The sequence below is a fragment of the Onychostruthus taczanowskii genome, unplaced genomic scaffold (genome assembly GCF_017590055.1).
Source record: "Onychostruthus taczanowskii isolate IOZ18803 unplaced genomic scaffold, ASM1759005v1 scaffold23, whole genome shotgun sequence".
NCBI classification, from domain to species: domain Eukaryota; kingdom Metazoa; phylum Chordata; class Aves; order Passeriformes; family Passeridae; genus Onychostruthus; species Onychostruthus taczanowskii.
The window spans coordinates 12,348,313-12,375,437 of NW_024499573.1; the positions used below are offsets into that span (position 1 = coordinate 12,348,313).

Sequence of the window (27,125 nt, forward strand, 5' to 3'; positions counted from 1 at the left end):
GTCGTCTTTACAGTCTAATAATAGGATGTACCCGAATGGGATCTTGTTTTTCACATAGATGGTTACATTGAAAGGATGCCTACACATGGACTTTTCTGTGTGCATGAAATACCTCTGCATCCTTCTTGTTAGACTCACAGGAGAAGACTCTTCAAGGATTGTTTAAACATGGCCATCTATATATATTTTTATATATATATATATATATATATATATATATATATATATGCAGATATATAGGTATATCTGTATCTAGATAATTTTCAGCTATAATCCTAAGAGATCTTTTTTTCCCCAGCACGTTTTGATCTTGGGCACAAGGGCAACTACAAAAGTGCTAAGATACAGAACAGTAGGTGTGTGATACCTCCCTGTGCCCCAGGAAAGTATGGAACCTTGGTGTCTCACAGCCTGTCTCAGCTTGAGGACCTTGCTCAGCTGAGCACATGGCTTCTGCTATCACTGTCTGTGCTGAAAGGCTTTTAAACTCTTTGTTCATATCAGGCTTCAAGGAACAGATTGTTTCACTGTGTGTCTCATTTTTTCATTTTGGAATTTATCCTAATGCCATATCTTCATGACATGTAAGATCACAGTTTCTTTTTGAGATGGAGGTGCTTGAGCCCCATTACACTCAGACTGACTTCTTTGCCTCTGTGTTTCTCACTCTCTCAGCCCCAGATTTTCCTACAGGTGAGAATTATATCCCTTGGAGGGACTGGAGTACAAAGTGACACTGCTGGAAAAGGGTGTAAGCTCATAGCAAAATAGCTGTTTATTATAGCTGGGAGGGAAAAAAAATGTGCTCTAGTGGTTGTGATTAGGCTGGAAAACTAAGAAGACAGAGAGAAAGACAGAGAGAAAAAAGAAATTTAGCTGTGAGTGTCTAGCAAAATTTATCAAGGCAAATCAGACCATCTCAAATATATTCCTACTAAACTACTGTGTACAGGTTGTGACTTTCCAGAAACGAAGAAACTAATTCCATGAGCCATAAGAATTCCATTCCATTAGAGGGTTTTTTCCCCCCACCCCGACTTGTTTTGGTTTCAAAAAGAATGAATGCAATTTGAAGTAGAGTCAGACACGATGTGGCCAAATATTGTGAGAGACACTTCTCTTCCTTCTTGTGCCTTTGAAAACCTAATCCACCAAAGCACAAACCTGTGAGAAGTGGATGGTCAGACATGGGCATTGCTGCAGTGAAGTAGTGAAAACTAAGGCTGTAACCTATGATACCTCAGACCTAGGACGGCAGTGGGGCCTTTGTGTCTGTTTTTAATCCCAACAAGACAATACTGCTCCTCTCCTCCTCAGCTGTGCTTTGTTTATGCTTCAGAATGAGAGAAAAAGGAGTTTAACTTTGCTAAATTCATCTTGAAGTAAGCATTTACCACAGAGAATTTCAACCTGTCTGAAATTACTCACATTATCCTAGGACATAGCAAAGAATTGTAAAGCCAGGTAAAGCACTGTGATAAAACATTGCTAACTAGTTTTGTCAACTGATTTTGGAAGTCCAATGATTTTTTGAAGCCTTTAGCTGATTTGTTGTTGTACTGATAGTGGTGAGTTTTTATGAATTTGGTTCACCACTTCTGATCCTTGAAAAGCTTTTCCATAGGTATTAAATCTCCACATCACAATCACTAAAAAGTTGATGATAGGAAATTACTTGTTTCCTTTTTTTTTTTTAAACTCTCAACTCTTCTATGATTCTGAGGACTAATCAAGTTTTCCCTGTCACACAACTTACAGCTTTGTGAAGAAAAAAGCTTAACCTGATGTTGTTTATTAATATCTTACTTTTTGCCAGAGATACATAACATCTTCTCCACACTTGACCCAGTTTGAATAGGCAGTCTATATGTCTTTTGAGTCTGTGGCTTGGATTATAAGAAAAAAATTAATTAGAATATGGCCTTTGTCTGAGAGAGGAACTGACACGCATTTATTAAAATCTATAATCCATCACAGTTGAAGATTATAGAAGATTTTTTATGATTCTTATTTTTTTTCTAGATCAGAACCAATATGTGTGAGTAAAGAGATTATCTTAAGCACTTATGTTTTAAATAACTTGTCAGCATGCTAAGATGATGAATGTGATTACAAACATCTCTGAAAGAAACTTTGAATGACAGCTTGGATTACAATTTTAAAATGTCTGCAAAAAATTTAGGTTGAGAGGAACAGTTATGTCAAGATGGGATTTTAGAAAGGAGGATTCCTTTTTGGTTTTTGATCCATAGATGCTTGAAAAAACAACAGAATTAATTGGTCAAAAAATTACTTTGTATATACAACTATATCAAACTGTAAATGCATTAGCAGAAGGTAACTTCATGCTTGTTATTTGGTATGTCAGGCAACAAGCCAGTTTTCCAGAAGAAAAGGCCGAATAAGTAGCACGTGAGATGCTAATGTGGTGAAGTGCAGAAGTATAGTGTCTGCTAATAAGGTTATGGAATATGGTTTGCAATTGGCCATAAAATCACAATTAACCTTTCTGGTATGTGCACCCCTAGAGATTAGGATATCAAAAATTTTTTCTTTAATTTTTGAGTAAGAAGGGGGAAGTGCATAATATTGCTGTGCTTGTAGCCATATGTGCAAATGGAGTCTGTCAGCAAATCTGAGTGCTTTAGAAGAAACAGTAAGGAACACTCAGGACACCTGAGAAAGAAAATAATCAATTTTGCAAAGCACAGCCATTACACAACTTTGTATGCATCAAATTTATGTCTGAACACTGTGAAAAATGTATATGTGTAAAGCTTTAAAAAAGTGCATCATTTGGGGCAATGTACCTATTATGTACGTTTTAAACTCCTGTCAACCCCTAAACTCTGCAATTTAAAATAGTTCTAAATCCTATTTGTTCACAGCACTTAACTCCACAAGTTATATGTTGCATTTTTGCTTGCACTTAGGAGTCCTATCTCAGTCCTGTTCTTCCTGAACTTCAGAATTACCAATTATGCAACCATTGCAAGAACCACAGGATTAAAAAAAAAAAAAAAGAGTGTAAAGGCTGAATAAAGATATTTTAGCCCAGGAAAGTAGATTCCCTCTGTTATATCTTTGAACTAAATAAATGAACACTTGTATCTGCAGGCACATGGCTGGCACCCCTGGCCTAAGGCTGAGCTACCTGCAGAGATCCTGAGAAACTTGCTGGAGAGAGCAAGAATGAGCAGCTGACAGGAGTTAGGAAGAGTGCCATGAAGTCTTGTGGTGCTACACAGGCAGTTCATGGGAAGCTATGTGAGGGAAGGCCAAGCTCTGGGGGAGACCTTTTGGAAAGAAAAGCTTGTGAGTGAAGAAGTACCAGGGAAGTTGATAACACCATTGTGGCTGAGATGATCTAAGTAGCAGCATCTGAGGTTTCACATTTGGGTATGGGGTGGCAACCTACCCATGAAAGTAATTAAGTAAGAACTTTTTTACCTGCAAAGAGATAGACAAGGTTGGAGAAACAGAAGCACTAAGGAGAACAGGGAAGCAATAGGCACAGGAATAAGGAGAGAAGAGGGGTAAAAGGTGCTTGCATGTGTATGTGCTGGCTGCTGGCCAGTACCTTCACCCATTCATGCCCTGTGTCTGACCATGGCCCTCTGTCCTGCCCCCTTCTTAAATCCTAGTCCTATTCTCTGTGTCATGAATCCTATTTCTACCATCCTCTGTGTGTGTATGCACGTGTGTCTCCCTGTGTGGAACATGTGCACCGCACACTCCCTGGCTGCGTCTGCACAGAGCCATTGGGCTGACAGGGCAACCATCCTGCATGCAGCTCTGGTGGATGGGGAAAGGGAAACCTCCAGGGTCCTGGCTAAAATGGATTCAACACTCCATAACCTCTGTGACTGCACTGCTGTGTTTATAAACAGAAGTGGTCACTACTATTCTAACACAGTATTATAAACACCTCTATATTACACGGTCTAGATGACCTTCAGTAGTCCCTTCCAACCTTACACCGTCCCTGTGATTTGGTGATACATTATTTTGTCTATATGATTATTTTTCTTGTAATAAAAGAGGATAAGAACATAGAAATACCTCCTTCACTGCTAGCTATTTTGACATTCTGTGACAGTCTGTCTCCTTGTCTAGGACCTTCATGCTCATTTCATGTATCAATAGTATGAGGATTCTTTAAAGATTCTGCTGTTTAGATTCCTCTAAATCTAAATTTATCTTGGCTTTGTTGCAGCTCCACCTCTCCTCAGTCCCACACTGCTGAGGGGTCTAGATCTATCTGCTGACACAAGGAACTCCCTTACACCCTAGGCATGTGTAACATCTTCAACTAACATCTTCAGGCTCACATCAAGACCTGTCTTTTGCCACGCTTAGTTTTCATCTCAGATAGAGTCCACTATTTTCTGTGCATTCTACTCCAGAACAGTATTTCTGCTTTCAATATTTCTAAATATATACTGTATAAAGTGAGAAAATAGTTGGTCTTGCTGCCCACACTTGTTTTAAATGAACATTTTACTCCAGGCTCCTCCAACCCCTCGGTGGCACAGCCTTCAGAACAATCAGTATCTTTTCTTGCCAGTTCTGAAGGTTACAGAAAATGATTGAGGTCAATTTGAAGCATTTTGGTTTTGTTCTTGCAGACTGTTCGCTTTACTGCTTCCAACGTCTGGTGGCTGCTTTGCCAAAGGAGGCAGCAAAGGGCTCAGCAGCCGAATGAATGATCTGAAGCCAAGCCAGCACAGAGGTGTCTTGGGAGGGGGCCAGCTGAGAAAACTGGGACACCTGGGACAGCCAGACTGGGAGATGTGGGAGGAAATGCTAAAAAAGGAGCTAATGTGGACACTGTAGGTACGGGTAGGAGCAGAGACTAAAAAACATAAAAGTTTTCTATAAATGTCTCCTGAACTCGTGGATTCCATAGGAAGAGCAGCTGTCTGCAGATCAGCCTTAAGTCATTGTTCTTGTAAGTAAAATCTCTCCTGCATGACAGTGCAGACTGTTTACTCTACGTGGAAGACTACTAAGCACAGACTGGAATATTTATATTTATTTTTGCAATACCAGGGTAAAAACAATTTAACAATGCCAAGTACAGTGTTAGTCTCATAAAAATTTTCATTTCAAAACAAATGATTTCTAGTTCCCACAAAAAGTTAAAATCACATGCAGCTATATGAAGGTAAATTGCTTAAGATGCACAATTGTATATCAGAAGACTTTGTTAAAGTAAAAACATACTGACTACATCATTTTAACAAGGCAATTACACAGAACTAGAAAACTGACTCTGTAGTAAAATATAAAAATCTACAATTATAAATATAAATTTGGTCCATGGATTACTACAGAAGTAGCAGTATTTACAGTAAGTATCAGATTACTATTCTAAATGTCTAATTGAAGTCTTAAAATGTTGAATGTTATGTAGAACAGTATCTTATTTACATTCTACTATATTAAAAGTTGCATTTCTAGCAAATGTAAATTGTTATAAATACAGCGAATAAACCAAATACTAAACCCATGACATGTTTGTAATTGAGAATTCCCTAACATCTATAAATATGGTAAATTTAAGTTAAAAGTAAAGCCGGATAAATCAAAAAACCTAATACTGAAAAAACATACCACAATTCAATTATTAGAAACACTGTAAAAGTCAATCAAGTTAGTCCAGCTCTAACAATGTATTACAAGAAATCTTTCAAGAAAAGGCACACATTGTTAATGATAAAAGTTCCACAGTAAAGTTGTAGATAACAGAAATGACTTGGTTTGAGCAATGGTTGGGGTCTGATTTTATATATAGTGACTGGACAGATTTTCCCCACCCAAAGTATAAAACTGAAAATAGTAATGGTAAACTCCAGGTGTGATTGGTGTGATGCTGTGATATGCATGTTTGATTTGATGTGCTAATTAAACTAAGGATTCTAAACTTTCAGCTGCATTTCCATCAGGTAAAGCTGAGCCATTACTGTCCATAGATGCTGAAGGATTTTCTTCTTGTCTTGTGCTGACAAGGCTGAGAATAGCTTTGTACAGAAACTGGTACTGTTCCTGGAGGAGAAAAGAGGGTACACTCAGGATGTTGGCAGAAGTAGTTATTTTGTGGCACTGTTGCTCAAAATTAATTAACAGCTGATGTGTCAGTCTGTAAAGTACTGTGCTCCAGAATTTTTTGTGTTACTTAGCAGCTTTATTATTTTTTGATTAACGGCTCCTCCTGCACACAATGTAAAGCACAACAATAGGGAACACAGTAAAGGTAGGGGAGAAAACTGTATTTTAAAACAAATCTTATATGCTAACTCTGACCCTTGTTAGTCAATTGCAAATATGGGGACAGGGTTAGAGTTACTATTTGTCTGTTGGCTTTTTTCTCATTTATGTCCTCTGAATTCTTTCCAGGAAGATTTCTTTTTCTACAGCACCTCTGGAAGACAGTTTTGATTAATTCATGCAGAAACTAAGATGCAAAATAGCTCAGTAATGTCACACATAGGGGAACAAAGTGCACATTTTGCTTATTACTTACAATGTCTGTAAAGATTCCAGGCCTCATCAGATTTATCATCTTTGCTACATGGTAAACATCCACTGAATTCTCATTTTCCAGTTGATGCATCAGAGTTGTTAATGCACAGAAAGTGCCTGCTGTGACCCCTCCATGCCTTTGTAAAGTAAAACAAAACAAAACTCTAGAAACTGGGCCAGGTTTTACGGCTGGAAAAAATACAAATTCTGGGGCAAACTGGTAAGACGAATCTCTGTCATGTGATATTTATGATATCTTAAATAGGTCTGCCCAGCACTGGCTTAAAAAAACTTTCACAGCACCTAGCTACAACTTCATAGAATTATTTCTCTTTAATCCTCTAATAAGCAAATGCTGAAGGCTTTGGGTCCTACAGTGTTTCAACATTTTGTTATTTTTTGCCATTATTGAAAATCTGGAGAACAGTATGGTGCCTCATCTAAACAGTTATTTCTTTCAGTAAAAGGCAATGAAATCTTAACTGGCTTCCCCTCTAGTGACCTACCTGATAACCATCTAGAGTATCAAAATGATAAAACTCAAATGAAGTATGATACAGTAAAAACGTTTCTCTTGTTGATGCAGCTGGAACAGAAGCATCACCATTACTGTTAAGGGCAGACTTTCTGCCTTGTTTCAGCTGCTTTCACACAGTGAATGGATGGTTCTACAGAAAAAACATCAAAACAGATGGAAAAGTGCAGTTCTTACTCATCATGTACAATCATGGGCCCATCACGGTTGGAAGCTTCCTCTTTGATGATGCTGATCAGTTCAAAAGTTTTACTAATGGGACTATCAGGATTTGGCCACTTTGGACACTGAAAATGCCTCACTTCAAGTACATAGTCATCCTAAATGATTAAAAACAAACAAACAAAAAAACCCATAAATCAATTTTGTAAAAGATTGACTTTCTTTATTCTTTTCCTTCGCTTTGTTCCAGCTCCAGCCTCCAGATGCAGAACCCCACTGCTGTGAGGTTGGGCTACCTTATTTGCCATGTCATCATACTACCCTATAGACATTACTCCCTCCATGGATGTTTCTAGGGCATGGATATTTTATCAGTAATTTAGCATGGAAAATGCAAAAAATGTGGGCATTACCTTTAAAAAATCAAGTCCTGAGTTATATGTTTATGACAGTGTTACCTGTGTAGCTTCTAAAATAAAGTCTTGGATTATGAGCTTCTCCTCATTAGACAGACACTTGTGTTCTTCAGCAATCATAGTAACTTTGAAACTCTCACAGTTTATAGGCTCATCTTTGTTTGGCCAGTACACAAATTCATCTTCAGCCTCCAGGAAAAAACCCCAAAATTGGAGTAATAAAAATAAACAGTGTTAAAATACAATAATGCAAATTAAAATATAAAAATACAAATAATCTTAAAATACAAAATCCAACATAATAAATAATGTGTCACATATAATCATTCAAGCCATCTAGACTTAAATTGACAAATCAAATTTTGAGTGGGATAACAATGGCAAAGTGATGGTTTTCAGACACCTCTGTAGTGATCAATGTGCCCTGTGGACATACATAGCAAGGAACCTGCAGTGCTGCATAGTGCCACACATCCAGCCTGGCCTTTGGGTTGTGCTGTGCTGTACATAGCTCATGGTCATGTGATAAATTTAGCTGGTGTGTTCTAATGTGTGTGTGGTCTTGGGATTATCTGAAAGTGCAGAAAAAAGTTCATGGGAGCATGAATGTCTGACAGTAGAAATGAAAAGAGTTTTTTTTTATTTTTAAGAAAATCCTATAATAGTTTAAATAACCAAAATGGCCAGATGGATAGGGAATCCTCCTTGTCGTGTGTCCTGCCTGCCTGCCACCTGGGACGGTGGGCTGGCTTGCAGTTGTGGATGCAGAGCTCAGAGAGGCCATGGCTGTGTGCTGGGCGGGTACCACCGCTGCCTGGGCAAGCTGCCAGGGCTTCAGTGCCCTTACGTTCTCCTGCAGGAACAGAGGCCCCATGCCCTGTGTGCCCCCCTGCTGGCAGTGCTCCTGGCCACTCCTGTGTGAGGAATGCTTGGCCACTGGTTCTCCTGGCCCTGCCCAGGTCCCACCAGCTGCTGCTGTGAGAAACGACCTCACACTTTTGCCCTTAGCTAATAATGACTAAGAAGCCATAATGCAAGTGAAAAGTCGTGGAGCAAAAACTAACCTTGCATAATGGTTGCTTCTGCTGTTTGCCTCCTCGTATAAATTATAGAGGACTGATTCAATACATTTTCATTCCAATCACAATCTGCCTAGGCAAGGATTTCTAGATTTCAGCTAGATGACTTCAGGATTTTACACTCAGCTTGGTATTATTAATTTTAACTGTTTTTTGCAGAATCCAAGACATTTTCTCATATCCTGCATATTCCAAAATAGTAATACTAATAAAATTCATACATAAATTCATAACAATCAACCACAGAACTCACCATGTTCTGACTATCAGGAAGCATGACTATTAACTGGGCATTATGGTCCCATATCATTCTCCAGAAATCCTTGATAGTGTGCAGTAAGGGATGCTGAGTAATAATGAATTCATTACTTTGATAATAACCCTGCCAAAAAAAAAAAAAAAAATACAGATTTGGAATTGCTTCCCAAGTATTAATGCTTAAAGGAAGCTCCTAGTGGACAGAGTGAGAACACAGAAAATGCATTGCATACTTGTTCCTTCTTTTAGCTTCCTGCAAATATTAGAAAAATATAAAACTTGTGTGTAAATATTTTCCACGTGAAAATAATAGATTCAATTGCATTGAAAAAAAATTAAGACTTAAAAATTTGATAAAAAAGGAGAAAAGAGATCAGAGAAGACTCAAACAGCCAAGTCAGAATAAAAATATTTTATCCTCCTTCCAGAGGAGCTGACTACCTGACCAAATAAAAGAATACTTGAAAGATCTGCAAAAATCCCAAGCAGTTTCTTAATTTGTACAGATATCTCAGATCACTCTCTTACCATGAAAGAGAGTTCCTATGCAGTAATGCACCTAAAAGGTCATTTTCTAATATAAAAGGTCATAGATTTGCCATCTCTTCTTTATTTTCTAAATAAAAGGTCATTTTCTAATACCACAGCTCAGAGATTTGCCATCTCTTCCCTGAATGTCCAGGAGGCATTTAGTCCTCCCTCTCAGGTATTCAAGGGGGAAAGAGTTGAAGAAAATCCAGAAAGCAAAAAGATAATGGAAAGCTGATGAACTATGTAATCTTAGGCTATGCCACCTGCAAAAGCACTGTAACATGGGCATGTAGGAAGACAAACACAACCTTTAAAAGCAAACTTGTTAGTTAACACATTTAGACATTTAGTTCATCTCAAATAATCTTTCCATAAAGCATTTAGCTTTACCAGGTTTTAAAATGAGGATGTGATTTCTGTTTCTACAGATTGTTAAAATGCAATGCACTTAACCAATCCTAAAAGCAGTAATAATGGTAATAGTACTTCCTGAGGGAATTAACTCTTTAAGGCAGAGTGAATAACCAAAGAAAGGAGCTTTCAAAATCAGGATTGTGGCACCCTTAATCAACCAAATGGCAGCTCTGAAAACAGCTGTTCATTGTTTTTTACCAATAGATTAACTGACTTACCATAATATACGAAGCATTGATGTAGTCTGTGCCTTCACCAGATAGTGATGAGATACCCACTCTAGATCTTTCCACTGTAAAAAAAGTTAGGAATTCACATGCATGTTGTGATGATTCTTATAATATTATAGCAATTATCTCACATCTCACAGTAATTATAACACTGTGCTCCATCAATTGGGACAAAGTGCTATCCAGCCATCTATTTTGTTTTCCTATGTGTAATTCGTAATTCACTTCTTCACTGTAATGTTCTTTACAGAGCATTGCTCCAAACTGATGCTGATGTCTTCAGTTCTTGTTGAGGATTTGAAGAAGCTTACCAGGAATGATAGATGAGGTTCGGTTCTTTTCTCTGTTACACTGTTTGAGTGCAGTTGAATAATCACACTGCTGTGTGTTAGACTGGCTCAGTAACTGAAACAATGAAGTTAAAAAAAAAGTCAGGTAACTGCAGAAAAGCCATTCCTTCATAAGCTGCATTAAACAAAAGGGTGCATATATTGCAGTTTTGCTGTCTCCCTTAATTTTAGTTTTCTAGTTTTCTCTCTGTCTAAACTACTTAGCAAGTCACCAGAATATTTTTTCTTCACTTTTCTTAGCAGTTCAAAATATTCTTGAACCCTAGATCAATAACCATATCTTTGAAGGTGAAGTCTGGCATATCTGCCAGAAGGGTATCTTTTCAGACTGCTGTTTTACCTTCGAGATCTTCCTGCAAAGGCACGTAGTTAAATTTTCCAAAATCTACTTACTGTCCTATTTCTCATGATCTCTTTTTTTGTGGATTTTTTGGGTAGATTCCTTGTTTAAGAGTATGCAAATAATTCTGTCCCAATTGACTGCATTCATTTGATAAATTTCATCTTAATTTAGGCTCAGCAGTTAAATTTTAGGTAGAGAAAGCTGATGAAAGTTGTGTTGAGATACCTACTTTTAAGTCATTCAGGTTTACAAACATAAAGATTTTCACACTACTATCTCAGAGAGCTCACCTTGAATTGTTTTTCCAGTCTGGTCTTTCCTGTTGGTCCAGGTATCAAGAGAGCATTAACGTAGGCATGAATGTGAGTCTCAGGGACTTCTGTTTCTTTACTGAGTATCGCTTCGACCAACGCATCATGAATGAAGATGTACTGCTCCTAGGAAAACACAACCAAACATCTGAGCTCTCATGATTTTCAGATTCCCCTGGATACCTCTGGTTAAGCTGCCACTTCTGATGTGGTATTTTTTCACAGGGGTTTTCTCAAATGTTTCCTCTATAGCAAAGGCTGTCCCTCTGCAGTGACAGTACACGCATTACAAGCACAATTGGACAATTACATTTGCAATACATACATACACATATATATGTATGATTTAATATCAAATCCTCACTACCTGTGATATCTCACATTAACAGTATTCAGGTAAAAATGCAAGCACAGCCTTGAGTAAAATTTTCAAGCCAGTTCTACCCCTGGTTCCTACTGCTATTCTCCATTTTCTCTCTCACATCCTTTGGAACAAGCGTCCTAGCTGTTGATTATTTTTTTTTCCTATTGAAAGGCACTGGGGAATCTAACCACCTGTTCTTGAAACCTGAAATAGACTTTCAAATGCCCTGCTGTTGCCCTTATTGTTTTCTCTTGGTCTTTCAATATTCTATATATAATCTTCAGCTTGAAGCACCTATATACAATTTTCTGTCTGAAATAGCTTTTTTAGCATATTTTATTGCCTAATATAAACGGTTTGATGAGGTTCAGTGAAGATCTGAATGCCTGATAATGGTGCTTCCTCACAAAGCTCCATGACAAAAATACAAGTCCTGCCAAGAAAGCACTGCTGTAGGAAGCGTGATTTATACAGACCTCCTTCTGAGTCCTCCTTAATAAACAGACAAGAGCCCAAGGAAAGGTAATTTCTAATGCACTGCTCTCAGTGTGCCTAGAAGGATGTCTCTATAAAACCAAGGGAAGCAAAAGAGAAAATCTAATCTGGTGGCTGGTTTCTGTCTGTCTGGTGGTGCCAGAAAGAGGATTGCTTTATCTCTTCTCCTGCAAACAGAAAGTTTGTAATAGTCTCATGCCATTTATATTTTATTCTTACCTCAGTCTGCACCAAGTAGTTCCTTTGGGTACGTATGTGTTTTAAGAATCCAAATATGTTGACTGTCCCTTCATGCTGAATTTGCTGCAGCATGCTGTCTAACACTATGTATGTGCCTGTCCTTCCAACACCAGCACTATAAAACAAAAAAATGGTCTTGAGCCTGAAATAAAACACTAATGTAAAGAACTTTTTTCATACACATAGCTTTTTCAACAAACTGCTGCATATGGAAGCTTTTCCTCTACAAATGAATTTATCATATGATATACTTTTTTAAAGGTTCAAGGCTGATAGCAATCTTTTTCTCTGTATAAGAAGAGACCTAAAGATCATTTTCTCAAATGGTTTTTAAATTATTGGCTGAAATAGAACTAAGGGATTTCCTGCAGATCTGCAATTTTCAGCCTTCTGATATTCCTTAGGATACTTTGTCAGGTATATCTAGATAAGGTGGTATAAGTCAGCACTTGGGCGCAGCTAATATGTTCAAATTCTTCTATGTTGAAACCCCACTTTAAAGCAAAAGTTGCATTATGCAACCCACTACAGTACAAGAGATTTCAAAGATAAACCCCAGGAAATGGCAGAACTCTTGAGAGTATATCTGTAAAAGAAAAAACCTTAGTGCTCCTTAGACAAAGTTAAGATGGCAAGCAATTTTTGAAAACCTTTTTAAAAATAGGAAATGGAGAAGAAAGTGTTAATCAACTCATTCCTGTTATGAACTTGGATTAACAGAGCATAAAACCAGCTGTATCATAAAATTAGAGAAAAACTTTTTTTTTTTTAATAAAATATCTGGGTAGGAAGTACAAGGTCAAGAGGTCAGTTTTTGTTATCTAGTCATATATGGGAAATAGTCCATTGTAATTCCCCTCTAAGATATGAAGGAACATTATGTATACTGTACATGTAACTTGAGAGCAGCACTGTGCTGGGTCTGCATGGTCCCCTGTGGGCAGATCCAGCTCAGTCCAAACATGCTAATTCAGTCATCTCATTTCTGCCACAGACGGGGCACAGAGCATAGGTAGAGTGAGATCAGATTTCTGTAATAAACTGTCTAAATAAGTATAATATGAAACTCAAAGGTCCAGGTTGTTAATACCCTGTTAGACACAAAGAAGTACAAAGATTACCAGACACCATCTCTACTTGTTATGAATGGCAAAACATGAAAAGTACCAAATAAAAATAGCTACAATAAGTTTTATGAATCTCATCATTTGTGTCTTCCATATAGCCTGTAAATATAAATAACATTTATATTTCAAACATGAGATGATTCCTTTGAAATTCCATAGTGCATGTGGTCAGTTTAGCTAAAAACTGTACAAAACCAAAACTGCCTACAGGCAGAGGTGAGTTATACCTGTGACCCAAGGGAGAGGTCTGACTGAAGCCACACAACTTATCACTGTTCACTTCTTAAAAACTCAATTTAATTGACTCCTAATGTATTGCCAATATCTCAGCAATATCAGACTTGAAATTTTGAATTTCCCAAGAACAGCCAGGATGTAAATAGCAGCAGAACAACAAGAAATAGAATTTTCATTTTCCAAGCTAAAAACAGATGTCAGTCAGATTAGATCATCCTACAAATAAAATATCTTCATTTGCAGCATTTGTGAGGTGACTTTACCTGTTGGCTTTCTCAGTGTCAGCTCCAGAAGGACAGAATTCATGAGGAGGTTCTCTTTCCAAATGTTCCATCAAAGGTGAGGTACTACAGTGGAAAACCAGAACCTGCTTATATATTTTACAATAACCCAGTCCTTCATGGGCATTGTGAAGTCATTCCAGGCCCTACAAGCCCTTTTCAACCAATTTTCCCTGAGCTGCCAGTTTCAGAGAGCACTGACAGAACACCTGCCTGCACACTGCGGCACATGCAGACCTCAACCGTTCCCCAGAACGCTCCTCCATTGCAAATGACTGCAAGAGCCCAGAGAATGTTAAAAACAGCAGAGTTGTAGTTCAGCCAGGAATAGAGTGAGTCTTCTCTTGTGCACAGAGCTCCTCTTAGGATTACAGAGTATCCCTGCACCAAAGAAAGCATGAGCCAAAAGCATCCTAACAATATATTTGCAGAAATGAAACAATTATCCCCACACGTGTATCTGGTAAGTTCATAGCATTCAAGATAGCAGAACAGAAATGCCAAAAAATAGAAGTAAAAGCAGTTTAGCCAAAAAAAAGAAAAAAGAAAAAAAAAGAAAAAAAAAAAGAACATAGTGTAGAGCAGCAGCATCATCTTGCTTATGGAGATTTACAGATTTGCAGAAGTGGCACAATTGATTAGTTGGCCTTATGAAGGAGAGAAATATCAGATAAGAATATCAGCTAAGAAGTTAATCTTACTCCATCAGGAATCGTTAAATGCAAGAGTGAAATTTTGCTTAACCCACCACTGAAAAATTCTTTTCTTCTTCTGCAAAACAAAAGTGGAGTGAACCTTACAGCACTAGAAACCACACCTGCAATGAACCACAACAGGCCCGACAGCGTGGCGCTTGGCATGCGACGCCTTCCGCACGAAGGTGAGAACGGGCAGGGTATATTCTGGAACACCCATGTCAGGCCACTGGGTATAATGGTACTGAGTCACTATGCGGCCACTGGACCTCCCTTTCTGGGAGCCCTGCAACAAAAAAATAATTCCATATGTAAGCAGCCCAGATCTTCCTTCATTTTATCTCCATACCTGATAGTTGTTGAACTAGTAGTATCCCTATTTAGTTCAAAGCATGCCATCTGGCTCTAGTATTCCAGCCTTCAAAGAGAAGGGGAAGGACTGGTGCTCCTGTCTTACCAACCTGCCCACTGAGTGGAAAAATGACCTGACACTGTCTCAGAAAGCCATAGAGAAAGATTAAGACCACTAGAGGGTAACAAGTTACTGCTGCTCCGAAGAGTCACCAGCACTTCCTGCCACTCTGCTCCTCTGTTGAGTGAATAGAAGGAGTAGGATTCATCTCATCCAGCTTTAGTGATCTACAAGGTAAGAAGCCTTGTGTAGGCTGCTTTTCTAAGCTCCCTTCCTCCATGGCATCTCACAGGCAGGGATGCCTTCAGAAAGCAGGTAATCTCATTCAGAGACTGGTTCCTAAAATAGGCAGAATAAATTAGTTGATAGTAAATACCAAACATTATGTATTAATTATGCAGGAAGGGTGAGAGGCTAGATGTCTCAGACATTTATGTGGCTGGAATAAATTAAGTTTTCAGAATTCTCCTCAAAGTAGCTAACATCACCCTGCTGAGCTGAGATCATGCTGGTTCTGGTTACAATAAACCAAAGTGTGTATTCACCTGTCTTTAAAAAGGAAAATGGAGAGATGAGGTGGTAATTTAACTCATACCACATCTTCTTCAAGTTGCACTTTCTGAAAATGTATTGTCCTGCTGCTCAGGCAAGCGAAGTCCACATCAGCTCTCCAATGTGATCACTGCTTTTTCCCTGATGGTCCTACAGTTTTCTGAGTTTGTATATCTGGTCAAATTAACTAAAGTTCACAAGCATCTTGGCTGGCTGAGATCTATAGCATTCAGCTTCACATATACAGCAGAAAAGAGTTGTCAACAGCCTTAAAAATATTCTGAGCATCTTTTAACACTTCCTTTTGCCTACTTGTGTTTTTAGGATGTCACAAACCTTTTTGATCTTGGTGTTTCTAACAGTAAAATTCCTCACAGTGTAATAGGCAAGTACATGAACACTCTTCTGAGTAACCAAGAAGTTCCCATATTCTTCACTACCTTCAGCAGGCCAGTACTGGTCACATTTTCTCTGTTAGAAAGAAATTTTCTCTGTTAGAAAATTTCTCTATAAATAATAGAGAAAAAAGAAACGACCATAAAATGTCAAACTAGTAAGCTGAAATGTTCAAATTTAAGAGCAGCGTAAAGCACAAATTGGGATTTTCAATATACCCATTTTATAGTAGACATGATCTTCTGTATAGGAGAACAAATAACAATTATTTTGTGCTGTAGAGGGATACCTGTTCAAAGATGATCTTTATTTGGAAAACACAAAAAAAGAAGCTTAAATCATACTATCAGAGTTAAAAGGATCCAATGTTGTGGATTTTTCCATTCTACAGACACTAAAACCTAAATAAAATAACAGGATCTATAGGAAATATAGGACTACATCCAAGTCAGTAGAGTCGTATGTGGCTTCTGATTAGTTTATAGTATGGGCAGAGTATATCTGGTAGAGGGTAAGGCTGAGCCTGTGCATGGCTAGAATATACAGGAGAGAGCTGTGGTATGTCCAGCCTTTTGGTTGGGTAGTCATACAGCCTTCTCTAAGAGTATTAGAAGAGTGCTTGTTTATAGCATGGTGTTACAAATGAAGTGGCACTGCCAGTCAGCCCTCATCTGAAATTACTGTGTCTGTATCATCTGAGAGATGCTTTATATGACAAGATTTGCATTCATTTTAGGCATTGCTGACAGTGTGTGGCAAGTGTGATGCAATGTCTCCTCATGTGACCCCAGGGTACATCACATAACCAGAGAAACACACACCCTGTGGTGGGATTTGACCCCATTTGGTCTCACTGGATAAATGTGTGTCCAGTCATGTAGTAGGAAAAGAACTGTGAGTACCATGGGATGTTAACAGGGAGCAGACAGTGACTATCCAGGAAAGTTCACTTGAACTACATTCTTCTCCTTTCCAGGGTCCAAGGCAACCCTGACAAAGTGCATGATGGCAAGGAGCGAAGCAGATTGGTAGCAGAATGTGGGCACAAGGCCCACAGTCTGTCCACTCCTATTGTTTACAAGTAGTGTTTTTTTCAGCATGTTCTTTATTTTTGTGGTTAGAACATGGTATTTTCAAAATGTATTGAATATTTTCTTTAGTTTCATGCTACAAATCCTCAACTGTATACTTCTGTAGCCAATTCAGGTACAAGCAACTACTAAAAACGATTGTTTTTTGCTCAATAATTGACCAAACTAAATTTTAAAAAGAAAGAGGGCACTTTGCTACAGGTAGATCTTCCAACATCAGAGAAGTAAAAAACAGACAACAGTACTCATACCCTTCCTTTCTCAATGAGATTAGTTATCATCACAATAACTTCCACGTTATGTTCCCATATCATTCTCCAAAAATCTTCTGCAGTTGATTTTAGAGGCCCTTGAGCTGCAATGTAGGCTTTTGGCTTGTTGTAGCCCTAAATTGAAATATAAGAAATGACACTTGTCAAATCACTGTCCATGAGCAAAAGGAGTTTGGGAGGTGTACATGACATTTCATGTATTTATTTGTAAAGACTCTGAAAAGCTTTTAAGTGCTTTTAAATTTTTAACTGTCGACATTGCGGAAACACTGTGGCATCAAATGACATAGGAATACGACTGTTATGCCAATGTTTATCATTCCAACAAATAGGGTATGTATGTTCAAATACCCATGTTTAGGCAGAACATTGACATAATAGTGATTAGGAGACACACAGACATGCATTGCAAAAGTGGTTTAAAAAATGAATTGCGATCACTCACATGTAAGGAATTATGTAATGAAAACTGGTAATGGTATTTGGAGAGGCTCTGAGCCAAATGGCATCTTCCTCTCATGGGATTACCTCAGATGGGAGAATTAACCTCTCAGAAGAGATATACTTCTAAAATGACTCAGATGTGACAGGACAGTTTTTCTTTAAAAATGCCCCTTGTTAAGCTGCAGCTGCTACAATATCAAGATGGATTCAAGAAAGAGTTGGCATTTTATCTTTGCTTTAACTTAGTAGGCTTAACTTAGACACAAAAGCTTTTTTAACATAATCTGTAATATTGTGATACATTTTTTGAATTAAATCTCCATACATAATTTTTTTTTTACAGAAAAGGCTGGCAGATAAATAGGCCAATGGATAGAAAAAAGCACTTACATCGACGTAGTTTGCATTAATGTAATCAGTCAGTTTTCCATCCTTTTCAGCAAGCTGTGCTAATTTAACCCTAGTATGATCATCTGCAGTAAAACAAGGGAGAAAATAAGTAATTTTTGGTAAGAATTATATTCGTTCTCATAAAAATAGTGAGATGCATTTTTACAATACATAAGGCCAATACAGTAACAATCAATCACCCTCTCCTTAGATATGAAGATTAAAACTTCTAATTTGCAGAAAAATAAAGAAATGAACACAAAGTTTGAAGGGATTCAGAATCTAGTGGTCTGAAAAGCAGCACCTGGGGTCATTTTAGCCACTATTATGTGCTTCCCCTATGGCCTCCAGCTGCTGCTTGTAAAGGTGTCTAGGTCTTCCATAAATCCTGTGTCATTCCATAAATCCTGCGTCATGACTGCCAAATCTGCACAGTGAGATGTCTCAAAATGACAGCAGGCACCAGTGTTGAGGAACTTTAATTCCAAGTTAAAAGAATGGACTCTGGAGAGCAATGGACTTTGAAAATGCTGGTCATCTGAAGAGTCAACAGTAACTACATCAGGGTGAGCTGAAGTGTTCTGTAGTCTGGACTGATTGTAAGAACTACACTTGAGTCACTTATAGAGGACAATTCTTGCTACTTCAGCTGCCCTAAGCTGTCTCTGCACTGCTTTTTATTAAAACAACTCCTGGGCTAGCGCCTTTTGTATGATCAGGTACAAAACACAGTGGCAGAGGAAAATCCCTGAGTTTTTTTGTCCCTTTAGAGACATCTTTAGTCAGAGGGATTGGCATTTCTTGTTGCTGGTTTACACTGTCTTCTGCCTGACAGTTGACTTGGTTCTGACTTTTTTTTTTATAAAGCTTTAATGACACTGAATGCTGAAGATATATTTAATTTAGACCTTTCTGGTAATAAGAACAAAGTTGAAATGCTACAGAGAATTAAAAAAAGTGTTGAGCCACCAAATGATCAAAACCCCAGAGCAAATAGCTTGAAAAAGAGATTAACACAACTGAATAGATGTGTTTCAGAGCAGAAAAATCTGGGAGAGTGACGCAATGGGCAAACAAGTGTACTGGCTAATGAAGCTGTTGTATTACGTTGTTGCCAGGCATAACACAACATAAAACCCGAACATTTATGTTCATATTTGACAGTAGATATATCCAGGGATTTTGAAGCTCATAGAGACAATAAATCACCATTATTCTAAATCAAAGATGGATTAATTTTGACATTCAAAGCTTCTTTGGCTTTCTAATGGCTTTATAACGAAATATCCCAACTCCCTTTGGGTCATTGCAGAAGACACAAATATATCTTGCTAACACATGCTCACCAAAGCAGCAGAATGCCAGAGGACTAACTTGAAGAAATGCGAAATCTGATACTAACTCCTCTCCAAGGAGCACTTTGCTGATCAGTAGCTGGAGCTTTCAGTGTAGAAGTAGTTTTGCTCCCGCTAATAACATATAAATCTGTACTTGTTCATAATGATTTCTCGCATAAGACAGCAAGTGATGCCTTTACTTACAAGCAACAATGTTTATATATCGATTCTTATTCTTGTTGTCAGGGTGATTAGAGCTGTCTGATGTAATACCTAGATCTACAGTACAGCTCTGGATTTCCTGAAAAAAAAAAAATATGTCACAATTAAGTAACTATTAAGATACATAAAGTATCTTTAAATACTGTAAGCAAGCATGAAAAGAACCACAACCTTATACCCAATTATCTATGATATTTTACAACTACTTCATTGCTAAAAAAATTGCAGTGAAATAATTCCTTACCTGATAAAACTCTTTCAGTGTCTAATGAGGGAATGAATGCAAAAAAAGTAAAAAAAATCAAATTCCACAGCACAGAACAAATGGATAACTGTTTATATAAATTACAATTACTATATGGAAAACAGTTATGGTCATGCAATATATCCATAATAACAACAAAACCGAATATTTTGACATAACTGCTAAAGGAAACAAGAGGTAATTTTCCCAGTTAAAATGCTGGTATCTCCTTTCCTATCTTTATCTTTAATGTTAGACTTTAAGTCAGTGAAAGACTGTACATATGAGCAACATCACAGACTTTAGCCAAATTATCTATATATGTAACAGTTCACTGGAATTTTTATGTGTCCTTATAAATGCATTAGTTTCTCAGGGGAATGCTTTTTCTCTCTTTGCATTCAGCTGCAAAACCTGCACTGAAGCAGGACTGTGTGCAGTTCAGCCAGCCTCGCAGCACTCTGGGGAAAGACAGAGCTACAGCCCTCACTCAGGCTGCCAGCTGTTTCACAGTGAAGCCAACAATTTCATAAAAAGAGAGACAGGCTTGACAAGACAGGCACAAAGTCTGCAAGACTCACGAAATTAATTCATTTTATTGATTACTTTAGCTGACAGGAAACTCAAGCATTTATAAGGTCCACACTTTTAAGCAGCAAATATATTGCCATCACTAAAAGAACTAATGGTGTTTCCCAACACTTCTTAGAATTCATTTTAAAGTCAATAACCTTAATCTACTTAAATACATATATGAAACGTTGTTTTCAGTTTTAAAATTAGATTTTAAATGAGTTATTTTGTAGTAATAGAAAAAAAATTTGAAAACCCGCCAAAAATATATATGCTAACTCTGTGAAGACAATTACTATATTTCAGTTTCCCCTAATCTTCTATGTTCTCTATCAGTAGAGAAAAAACTGAACATTACTTCTGGAGTAGTCCATAAACCCAAAAAAGATCTCCAAGAAATGATGAGGACACCGATTTTTTTTGGTAATAGTTAAAACTAGCATGAAATATTTCAGATGGTGCAGCTGTAGCTCAGTGACATGCACTATATTTGGTCTTTAGATTACTGCTGTAATTTAGGAAAAGTAAAATTGTAGGAAAAGATCAATTTAGAATGAACAATCTGATTTCTGTATTGCTGTACTGACTAATGCTGAAAAAACTTTGTATCCATTGTATTTACATACAGTCCTTCAACATCTGCTCTTATTAATAGCAGTCAAGCTGGAGTCCAGTTCCATCACTGCATATGCCCATGTGTAATATATGAATATCTATTGGACATTCACAAGTTTACAAGTTTGGCTCACAATCAAATAGATATTCTGAATATTAAATGAATTTAAGAAGAAATGATGATGAAGAAGGTTATGTGAAGGACATGGAATTTTTGGTAAACTAGATCAGAATACATTGGCTAGGGAAACAAAAATAAAACCTGAAGATGCAAAACTCTGAAGATGCAAAACTCTGAATTTTTATTTCATTATTGTTTTTGCAACAGGAATATTACTATCATGTTTTACCTTAATATAGATCTACTAAATTACTTGTTTCCATCCCAACTGACTGATTTTATTAGAAATCTCTTGTAAAAATTGCTAATGGCACAGCTTTAATTAGGTATTTGGGGATTTTAATACTTATGTGAATTAAATTGGAACATATCCGTATTTAAATTGATTGCAATACACGAGTGGGAAAAACAATGAAGATCATTAATTACATATGGTGATAGTAACATTATATGATTAGAGCACATGTTTCAACATTATGAAATACCTCTTATGAACCATATACTTTAAGAAAGAAACTGCAAAACTTTCACTACTACATATGAAGACTACATTAGCTCCCCTGTTAATCAGAAGTCTTGCCACTTGCACTCATTATTACTTCAATTTTATTTTCTCTGTAAATGGAAGAAGCAAATATGGGTAGCTTCTGCAAAATTCAATTTTCATTAGTGTTGGAAAAGCATTACATCTACCACTGCATCTGATAAACAATGTACATTGTACTACCTTTGTACAGTTTTTTCACACAGTTATTCAGTATTATATCACAATAATAAACATTCCCATTTGTATTCCAGTCCTGATTTTAGGAATCTCCCCAGGCTTTATGCATCAACTCTGTACAGGGCTCAAAGCACTCACATTTACATGCATTCATGAAACTAGTGCCCAAGTCAGAATGTAATGCCCCAATTTTTGTTTGCAGGCATTTAAACTTAACATTATTTGTACGTGCTAATAAAAAGATTACATCATAGAGTCATACCTCAAATTCTTCAGAAAAACCATTACTTGCATGTAAATCTGCAACATGTTTGGGAAAATGCTTTATTGGAATTGCTCCAACATCATCTTAGGGGTGGGAAAAGACAAAAAATATATTTATGTAGAATAAAAAGCCAGTGACATATAATGCAGTTTATATGTAGGCAATCCACAAAACATCCTGAAATAAAATTCTTGGCATGAAGTTTGGATATACAACTCCCAAAAAATGCAACATCCTTTGATGCCATTAACATTTTTAAAATAGTTACCTAACACTTGTACATTTCTAAATTATTTGGAAAGAAGATAATGAAAATGCCTTGCTAGGTCTTGCTCTGCCTGTAAGCGCCCCAAATCAAGGTGCTGATTCTGCAAGATCCTGAGCTTGGCTGTAAATAGAAGAACGCACAGAATTCCCTGTGAAGTCAAGGAGACATGGGAGGATTAGCTCTTTGCTGCAAGATGTTCAAAAGGAGAGAGCACAGCTCTGAATAATGCTGATAAAGTAGGAATGATTAGGCAGTTGTCTGGGTGTTCCACTTTGATTAGTGTTGCACTGGAACTCAGAGCCACATAGTTCCAAGCCTACTAAATTAAAGCAGCATTATGCCAGTATTTTCATATTAACTGACACTTGTATGTTTGCATTGGCATCCAAAAGAAACAGGAATTAATTTTCATCTTTTATTGCATTAGTGACTACCTTCCATACAGAATTTTCTCCCAGCTCTCCTTGTGATGCTATGATTACCTATTGATAATAATCTTATGTCTGACCATGGCACTACTGACCACAGATTTTCACATCAGGCTTCATACTTCAAGTTTTAAATGAAAGATTTATGTTTAAGACTTTTTGGCTACTCACATAGAAAACAGCTACACTCTTGAGGAATAAATATAATTAAAGTGGCATCTCCATTTCACTTTAGACAAATACAAAAAAAAACCTTGTGTAGAATATGCGTCAAGAATAACATCAAAAAACCTTTGGGACTTTTCTCTTTTCTGCAAATACGCTGTGTAAACAAAGTCATCTGTATGGTAATTATCTGCTGAAGGATGACATTATTTCACTTAGATTTGGTTCCGAAGAATAATTTTGTTGGATTTTTTTAAAGCCTTTCATGGTTTAAAAATATGTTTATTTTACAACCTGTAATTTCATACCATTTCATATGTGAACAAAGCATCAGAAACATTGAACGTTGTTTTCAAGGACCTGTTATTCACATCAACAGATGTTCAGTATTTAGCTCACCTAATAATTTTAGCTTTCAGTTACCAAGAATTTGTTGATTTGTACTAAGATCCATCTGGTCTCCCACTTATATGACTGGATCTGAATACAAAAAGTGAATTTATCCAGTCAAGCCTAAGAGAAGCTGAACAAATGTGTAACACAATCTTCACACTTTGGAGCTGAAACCTGGCATGAAGTGTTTGTCCTAATGGTATGCAAACTCAAAACCAGACGGGGAGGTAAATGACCCAAAGAGAGAGTACAATAATGGAGAAATAAATCTTAGGTTTTGTTTCCTTCCCCGTGCAAATCTGTCAATTCAATCACTTCTGAACCCAGGAATGTATTTTATATCTTTATGGCAAGTATCACTTCAAACTACTTAGAGTTTGATAGTGGATCTGAATCCTACCCTGTAATTCATTACTATTTAAATGTATCTTTGAATTGTGCTGTGAAGAGCCATGGTATTTTCTGTGAATAACTGCAGATCTCCTATCTCTGACAATGAAAGGAAGGAAAACTTAATATATAATTCTATGGAAGAAAATATATAATGAGATCTGTGGAGTGTGCTTTTGGTCACAGCCATAAGAATTAAACTTAGCAGTTGCAAAACACTCTTCCCGCCTTACACTCTTTTCTAGCATTGTATTGTAATTAGGTGCAATTGTAAAATTACACTGTTGAAACATTTCTGCAATAGAAAACACAATAACTGTTCACTTGACATCTGTTGCATGCAAAATAATACTATTTCTTCAGTGCTTGCAGCTTTTTCCATAAAATATTTTTTCTATCTTCAGCCACCGAGGAAAAAAAAAATTCTCTTCAATATTTATCACAAATTCAGAAGGAAAACCTCCAGCTTCAAAACATGCATTTTAGGCATGCATTTACAGAATAATCGTAAGTGCAATTATAAAATGGAAAACACTTTCCCCAGAAGGTGAGTTGGACAGGAAAAATTGTAAGAAAATGATACAGTTGTAGTTCAATACAGTTAATGATGGAGATTTAAAGCAGAGATTTCCTATGATTGCTGCTTGATATTCATATATAATCATGTTTTCTGAAATCAAGCCATAGCTCTGCTTTTTAACCATTTAGTAATAGGTTATGCATCCCCTAATAGTATCAATCCATACAAGATGCATTGAAGATGTCTAAAATTCAGTTGCATGGAAGCCCAATGTCTGGGATTTATTTGTGTTTACTAGTTATTCACACAAGGGCTGATATTCTTCCTTTAGTCATTCCATGAAAATCCATCTCCTTGTATAATAGTATAATTTGCAAAAACATTGCTTGTGGAACAAGATAACCTTGTCTAATAGGTGAGAATATGGTTTAGGATCTGCTTCAGAATCAATTAATTTTGGGTTTAAGTAGATGAATGAAATTAATCTATTTCATTCTACACAGACTGAAAAAACTGGAAGGCTGCATGTGCTCCTGTTATACTCTTTGAGAAAAGAAAGGAAACAGTTTCTCCAAATAAATGTGGTGGATATAGAATCAGAAGATGCTAATAATATTCTGAACTTCTGTATTATTTTAATGAGAGGTTCACATAACTATACCATAGTAATTATGCTAGTAAAATATTTAAGTATAAGAACATGCTGTAATTGCAAGTGAAATGCAGACAGATGAGGCACATCCTTATCCTGCTGGTAAAAAGAATAGGACATGGTCTATACACAGGTGACAAATCCAATTAGAGGCAGAAATGCAACAGAATCTGTTGCTGGTGTAATCCTCTAGAGCTATTTAGTGTAGCTCAGATGGCTACATGAGCAGCCACTCCAGGAGGCTACAAAGCACAGAGTGTCCTTGAGGCAACATTGTAAACTGAAGATATGTCTCTTCTGTGCCACCTACAGAAGAGACTATTAATAACACGTCTGCCAATATCAAGTGTACCTGTTTACACAGATTTGTACAAGAGGTTACAAATCTCTGGTTTACATATGTTATAGTATTTGAAGAATTCTTATTGACACATATAAAGCAGCATCTTCCAACAGTTAACACCAATCCACAGAACAGTTGCCAGAAATACCTGAGACTGGGAAGACTGGAGCTGGGGGAGCAGAAATCACTCGAGGTGATGTATTATCTTCTAAATAAAAATGAGCAGTCTGGAAACATTTCCTAGATAGAAATAAATATACAAAGAATTGAAAAAAAAAAAAAAAAAAAAAAAAAAAAAAAAAAAAAAAAAAAACCCCCCCCAAAACATCACCAAAACATTATCTGAAATAATTTAGAATTCTGGCACTATTGAGTCAGAAAGAAAACTCATGGTTCTGAAAACCAATTTTCATGGAGTGTCAAATACTACTGCTACAATATAAATATTCCCCCAGCACATAACCAAATTATGCATACGACATGAAGATACTACATTACCTCAGCATAATACATAGTTCATACACCTTTACCTATACCAGAGGCAGAAGACAGAGCACACATCAGACATAGTTACAGCTGAAAGAGAAACTCTGCATCAGGAGCTACTGTAGATGCTGCCTAACTCCAAGTACAAAAAACATCACTGTCTTCCTTACTTATTCACTTAAATAGTTCACTTAAAGAGTTACTGTTCCCTTTCATGTGATGGTGTTAGCCTGAAGATGGAGCAAGTTTGAGATCAGTTCTGGTGATTCATTCATAGATGCTATTGCAGACACGGAAATGCAATAAAAACCAACATGCCCTGTAACAGCCAAAACAGTGGCTCTAGAACTACTGTGACTGGGGCTAAACAACTATTCATAACGTAATCACAACACTGAGGGGCATCTTAACCAAGGAGGACTTCCCAAAGTCAGAAACAGACAGAAACAGGGAAATTTCTAACTCCAGAAGAAGTTGGCTTTGTTGCAAAAGCACTGAAGTATGAATGCAAATGGAACCAACTTTAACTATGACTCACAATGTTATTTGTATCCGTGTTATAATCCAGATGTGAAGATAATAGGAATAGCATCTGTTAAGAATTCAAGCTATTCAAAGGAATGAATAACCAACTGCCACTGTAAGCATTGCAATTCCTCTTCAATTAAAAAATCTCCATATGATGAAACATGCTAATAACAATCTTAACTTTGGGTCACTTAATCTCTCTGAAATATTATTCACTAATCATTAAATTTAAAAAGAAATATATGAATAATGAAAATACTAATCTCATTTTATATTTACATAATTCTGCCTCTTCAAAGCTGTTGGCTGCAGCTATTGTATGATTGGTTGTAACTTTGTGTAATCACATTAATTTTAAATTCTGTATCATCCCTGTATCACTGCAGCCATAAAAAAACCCCTCATATAATTGTCATAAACAGAAAAAAATTTATTTATAAAAAAAAGAAAAATATTTATAAAGATACTTTGAGAAATAGATAGGGAATATTTGGCTCTTGTCATTCTTTCCAGAATCATTAATATAGATAATAAAGACTTTGGTAAGCTTATTTGAATTAAACCTCTGGGAAACATGCCCATATTCTCAGAATGTGTTGAGAATTTTCTATCAGTGTACAATACAGATTCTCTTAAAACAGAAGAAAAAGCAGACTGCTACCTAAAAGGGAAAACTGAGACATGCAAAATAGTTCTGCTAA

General features: G+C 36.8%; 1 protein-coding gene across 1 annotated transcript in view; it reads right to left on the reverse strand.

Moving 5' to 3' along the window:
* Positions 1-5,907: 5,907 nt before the first annotated feature.
* Positions 5,908-27,125, reverse strand: part of PTPRZ1 (protein tyrosine phosphatase receptor type Z1) — a 122,069-nt gene continuing 100,851 nt past the window's right edge. Inside the window, exons 15-32 of the mRNA XM_041405332.1 lie at positions 25,559-25,650; positions 22,249-22,334; positions 19,954-19,974; positions 19,692-19,788; positions 18,151-18,233; positions 17,296-17,430; positions 15,894-16,028; positions 14,716-14,879; positions 13,881-13,964; positions 12,233-12,368; positions 11,134-11,280; positions 10,462-10,555; positions 10,139-10,212; positions 8,971-9,099; positions 7,681-7,827; positions 7,238-7,380; positions 6,527-6,662; positions 5,908-6,048 (exon numbers count right to left, since the gene is read on the reverse strand). Of these exons, the coding sequence (XP_041261266.1) occupies positions 5,908-6,048; positions 6,527-6,662; positions 7,238-7,380; positions 7,681-7,827; positions 8,971-9,099; positions 10,139-10,212; positions 10,462-10,555; positions 11,134-11,280; positions 12,233-12,368; positions 13,881-13,964; positions 14,716-14,879; positions 15,894-16,028; positions 17,296-17,430; positions 18,151-18,233; positions 19,692-19,788; positions 19,954-19,974; positions 22,249-22,334; positions 25,559-25,650 (2,044 nt within the window). The remainder of the gene's footprint in view (positions 6,049-6,526; positions 6,663-7,237; positions 7,381-7,680; positions 7,828-8,970; positions 9,100-10,138; positions 10,213-10,461; positions 10,556-11,133; positions 11,281-12,232; positions 12,369-13,880; positions 13,965-14,715; positions 14,880-15,893; positions 16,029-17,295; positions 17,431-18,150; positions 18,234-19,691; positions 19,789-19,953; positions 19,975-22,248; positions 22,335-25,558; positions 25,651-27,125) is intronic.